Source organism: Corvus brachyrhynchos, unplaced genomic scaffold (genome assembly GCF_000691975.1).
Source record: "Corvus brachyrhynchos isolate BGI_N302 unplaced genomic scaffold, ASM69197v1 scaffold467, whole genome shotgun sequence".
In the NCBI taxonomy this organism is placed as follows: domain Eukaryota; kingdom Metazoa; phylum Chordata; class Aves; order Passeriformes; family Corvidae; genus Corvus; species Corvus brachyrhynchos.
The window spans coordinates 1096763-1101869 of NW_008239309.1; the positions used below are offsets into that span (position 1 = coordinate 1096763).

Genomic DNA, 5107 nt, shown 5'->3' on the forward strand with positions numbered 1-5107 from the left:
GGGAACCATCGCACCTGCCCTGCTCACCGGGAGCCGCCAGCGCCCCTGCCGGCTGCGAGCGGAACTGCACCCGAGGGGAAAGGGCCCGACAGCCGAGAGGGCTGGGGCTGGGTTTGTGATTGCTGTTACTGCCATAGTTATTGTTTGTTTGCCTTGTTATACAGATATAGATACATAATAGTAAAGAACTGTTATTCCTATTTTCCGTATCTTTGCCTAAAAGCCTCTTGATTTCAAAATTATAATAACTGGGAGGGAAGGGAGGTCACATCTGCCATTCCAACGGAGGCTCCTGCCTTCCTTAGCAGACACCTGTCTTTCAAACCAAGACAGGAGGTAAACATGTAGCTGTCCTTATGACTAAGATTATCAAAAATACTCATAGCTCCTTCTGCAGTGCTCCTATATACAAATCTTTATTAGGGATGAGAAAATGACAAATGTATCCATTTGCCTTGGAAAAATGGCAGAAATCAACTGCAGTTCCACAATTCTGTAAGAAAGAGCAGACATCCAACCTGTTTCAGTATGCTAATGCCCCACAACCTGTGCTGTTTCTACTTCTGTACTGTAAACTGGGCACAGTGAAGGTTTTGGATGGGAAGGATTTGGGGCTGGAATTCCTGTCAAACAGAATATTCATGAGAAGCTATCCAAACAGTCACACTATTTCCCCATTTTGTCATCAAATGCATAAGGAAAACTGCCTCATCTGCAACTCTCCATTGCTTTCAAAATTCAGCCTGAGCAAGTTATACATCTTACTTAACATAACACAATCTCTTTTTGGATGAACTTCACCACATGATAAAAATGTTTTTAGCGGTAATATGGCACATTACAAAATTGGCACCTACTTGATTAAGATGCATCAAAAAATCTTACTCACTTTTTTGAACTAAGTGGGTGGCATATAACTTAATGCAGCTAATAGGGCTCTCTAAGTAAAATTATTTGTGTTCCTTACGTGGAAAACATTAACAGATTTTTTTTCAATCATTTCAGTAAACAAACATTAGGGAATTTTGCTAATAGCCTAATCTGTATTTAATTTACTAATTTGAAAATAACATGGATGACCTTTGTGAAAAATCTCTTAGAAATGCAGCTAAGTGTGTCGTTTTCCTCAATACTCAAACAGCATCCAAGTGAAGAATTTGCTCTATTCTGGCCTCATTCTACAAATGACTGAATGCACAAATCCAAGGGTCTGGATCCAGCACACTGTAAGATTAAGCTCTTCATTAATTTCTTCTCTACCATTACTACAGGCTTGCTGAAAAAAGACTTGATGCAAGTTTCCCTTAGAAGTCTTAAATTTGCTTGAAATGACAACTTTACTAGCATACAACATTAAGGAGAAAATGCTGGAAAAGTCTAGGTATTACAGTAAAGAAATCCCTTCTTTGTTAAAAGATGGAGAAAATAATTTAAAAGAAGAAAAAACAAATAGAAAGCTCATCCCAGTGTCATAGATATTGGTAGTACAGCAACTGCTCCTTTAATTTAAACACTGAAATTAATGACTAAATTAGATTCTGAGCTTTGAGAGGCAAGATGCTTTGAGAAGCATAGCAAAAAGAAAACACAATATATGGGATGAGGGAAAAACAACAAACTTTGCAAATAAGCCCACTTCAAAATAATATAAAAAAGGTGAAAAGAATTTCTGAATATATTTTTCTAACTAAAAAGGAAGACACAGCATTAATATATGCCTGACAATAGCTGAAAACATAGACTGCTAAAATAGCTGAGTCTCACTGGGACTGTGTTTAAATTCTGCTCAGTATTAAGAAATGCCTAAATAATGGACAGAGTTCAGGGGTGCATAATACATCTTGTTATAAAGAGCACCTGCCAAGACCATACTGGCCTATACTTCAAACATTTTCTACAATTAAAATACCTAAATCTAGAGGCCATCTGTTTCCTGCCTTTGCCTTTCTGAAATGCCAGAAGTTTTACTGTAAACACAGGTGAGCAAAATAAGATGCTGCCTGATTTTAAGGGACCTAAAGAATTTGCACAACAGCTGAAGTCTGGGCTAGCCACTTTTCAGGTCCCAGCCCCTCAATTAAAACTGATGAGAGAAGCAGTATCCTCTCTTCCTCTCCCAGTGGCAAGATGCTTACATGGGAATTCCCACACCAGACTGGGACAGCAGCTATCCATCCAGCAGCTTGAATTTGACAGTAACCAGTACCAGATGTTTCAGCCAAAGCATAATAAAATGCAGAGAGAGTAACTGTGGAGAAAACTGCTCATTTTTTCCCAGTTTCCTGTGCGTTCCTGGGCAAGGCACATATCCTGGAACATACAGCATCCCAAGAAATTAGTCTGGCTACTTAGAAATTTGCCAAAAAGTTGTTCAGATGGCAACCCTGACTTCGTGGCTGACTGGTGAAACAGAGAGGCTGTCCTTACTGCAGGTCCCTTAAAAGAAGTTGGATCCACATTTTAATTTTAGACTAATCGTGAAAAGTAAGGAAGGTAAAACAATTCTATAAATTCTAAAAGGGATTTTTTTTTCTTATAAAGAGACATATTTTAAAAGTGCTGTCAGGTTAGCAGGAGTCTTGGAGGCTGGACATAGACACAGGAAACCACATCTGCAGGCAGAGTTTTTCCCTGGTGGCATTTGCACACCAGTTATTAAACCTGAGGATCACGCTGTGATCATCAAGTCAGGTGCTCAGTTGTTTGCCCCAGATACCCACTAAATAACAGCTCTGGAGTCCAGTAAGATGCAGCTCAGAAAGCTCTGCTTGTCTTGGGGTGTCTTTATGACGTGTATCCCCTATCAGCGCTCTATGCCCAGAAATGAATTTTGTGCCTTTCTGTGTCTTTAAAACTGGGTGCGAGAGAAGGAAAAAAAAAAGCCAAGCGAACTTTTCAAAAGCAGTTTTGGGCTCCAAGGTCACTGCTATCTCTCTCTGTGTGCTTCTACGGGGAGAAGAGCAGAGTACCTTTTTTGCTTTTCACCCTGATTTCAGCTCCTTTTCTCCAGAGGGAGACGGAGAGTTGAACTTTGTTTTCCTGGGACTTCAGTTCTTCCCTTCTTCTCTTCTGGACTGTTTCAACATCAGAACACATCTGGAGAATTTTCCACTGAGGCCCTGGAGGTGGGCCCACACCGACCCAGCTCCGAGGAGGAGGAGAGAGACCACACCTACAGAAGGACTCTAACATTTTCCCAGGTTTCTCTCCACAGAGAGAGGTTTTATTACTCAGCATTATTATCCTCTTCCTGTGTGTTTGTTAAATAAATAGTTTTTGTCTCTTTCACTTTCCTCCAAGGAAAACTTTTTTTTTCCCCAGCCTGGTGGGAGAGGGCTGGTTGTAACTTGCCTTCTATCAGAGGATATTTTCCTCCAAATTTGTCCAAACCGTCACATTCCCCATATTCCGGAGTATTCCCCATAGCACACCAGGCCCTGGAAGAGAATCTTCTCCATCAGAACGTAGATGTCTACGCACACATCTAAAACTCTGTGCCCTGCAGAAGATGTTGCACAACCCAAGGCTTAGGGTAAAATGGAAACTGTTGGCACCTGGGGCTTACCCAGACAAATGGGCAGGAGCAATCCTGTGCTCCTCTTCCCCATGACCTGGGCAGGGGATGTGAGGCAGCCCTGAGCCAGGAGCTGAAAAAATGCTGCGCCTCTGCCAATCCCATCAGACATGCCAAGCAGCAATAGGCACATCCTTCGTTTTTCCAGCTGAGACACACGAAGCTCAGCTTTAGCTATGCTGGACCAGGAACACACATCTGCAGCTGAGCTCAGTGCAAACAAGGCCTGAAGATATATTTTCTTTTCCTCCTGTTTTCTTATTTCTTTGGGGGATCTCACAATGAATCAAAGTTACAGTTTTGCAGAAGTGCACAGAACATTTATTCAGTTTGACAGAAGCGTACAAATTTTTCAGAAAGACAAAAGGCACAAAACAAGTGCTGGTTTCTTACTGCCTAACACACAGAGAATCCCATGAACCTGAAAGCAGAAAGCTATCTGACTTCTACATGGGAAAGCAGTGGAGTTTCAGAAGGGTTCAGTTAACTGAAGCCTACTATTTATCCCCTTTCTTTTCACCAGTGAGATGGTTTCATCTGGTAAATTTTAATGCGTAAGGACACTTACTGAAATGAAATACAATTATTATACAATAACTAATTTAGTGCATCTCTGCACAGAAACTAGCAGTAGTATCAAAATGATAATAGGCTTTGGGACATGAAAAAACAATTACAATTATGCAATTATGCTCAGACCATAAAAAAACATCCCCTTCTGAGCAGTTCCTGAGCTAGAAGATAAGGAAAATGACCCCACAGCTAAGGGTATATAGCACATTTCAGGGAAGACTATAGCCATCATTCTTACATTACTGTCTTCTTGTGTTATATCACAACTGTTAGAAGGTTACTGATACACGCTCTGAAATCTCAAGTAGCAGACCCATCTCTCTTAGCTCATCCTTGTAAAATGAGGACTAGAGAAAATCAACACTAGCTTTCACAGTTCTTGGTGGCATCTTTACAATTTCAAAATGTTATGTCTCCCCTGCTACTCATTGCTTCTTGCAAAGCATTTGAAATCATGTCATAAATTAAAGATTATACAACAAGGCTTCAAAATAACTTACTTGCTATATTTATCATGGGGAAAATTTTGCATTTAAGATTAAATACTACCCTTAAAGCCAGAAGGTCATACAGAGAACAACTACAGATATTTAGAAAAGCAAACACAGTTATCTTTCAGAAGTGCTACTGAGATTAGAAAACAAGTCATCAGAGATAAACAATCTCCTCCTCTACTCTGCCTCCACTTTCTGCATCCTGCAGGTTCTCAGGCTGGTGGTTCAGCTGCAGTTCATCTACCTGTGGTGACTGGATGGACCCCTGGTTCGGAACACTTGTTTGGGGACCATGGGTCTGTGATGCATTCAGATCTGTAACACACAAGAGAAGGACATGTGACAATGCATTTTCTGCCACGCCCATGCCATTAAAAAGAGCAAATTCTGACTTTTTCAAAAGCACCATTTTCTAGTTTGCTGCATCTGCCTAGAAAGGAAAACGCTACCCTAGAACAAATTCTAC

General features: G+C 40.8%; 1 protein-coding gene across 1 annotated transcript in view; it reads right to left on the reverse strand.

Annotated features, from left to right (window-relative positions):
* Nucleotides 1–3872: 3872 nt before the first annotated feature.
* Nucleotides 3873–5107, reverse strand: part of ARHGEF28 (Rho guanine nucleotide exchange factor 28) — a 113022-nt gene continuing 111787 nt past the window's right edge. The window contains exon 37 of the mRNA XM_017740650.1: nucleotides 3873–4956. Coding sequence (XP_017596139.1) covers nucleotides 4796–4956 — 161 coding nt within the window. The 3' untranslated portion in view covers nucleotides 3873–4795. The remainder of the gene's footprint in view (nucleotides 4957–5107) is intronic.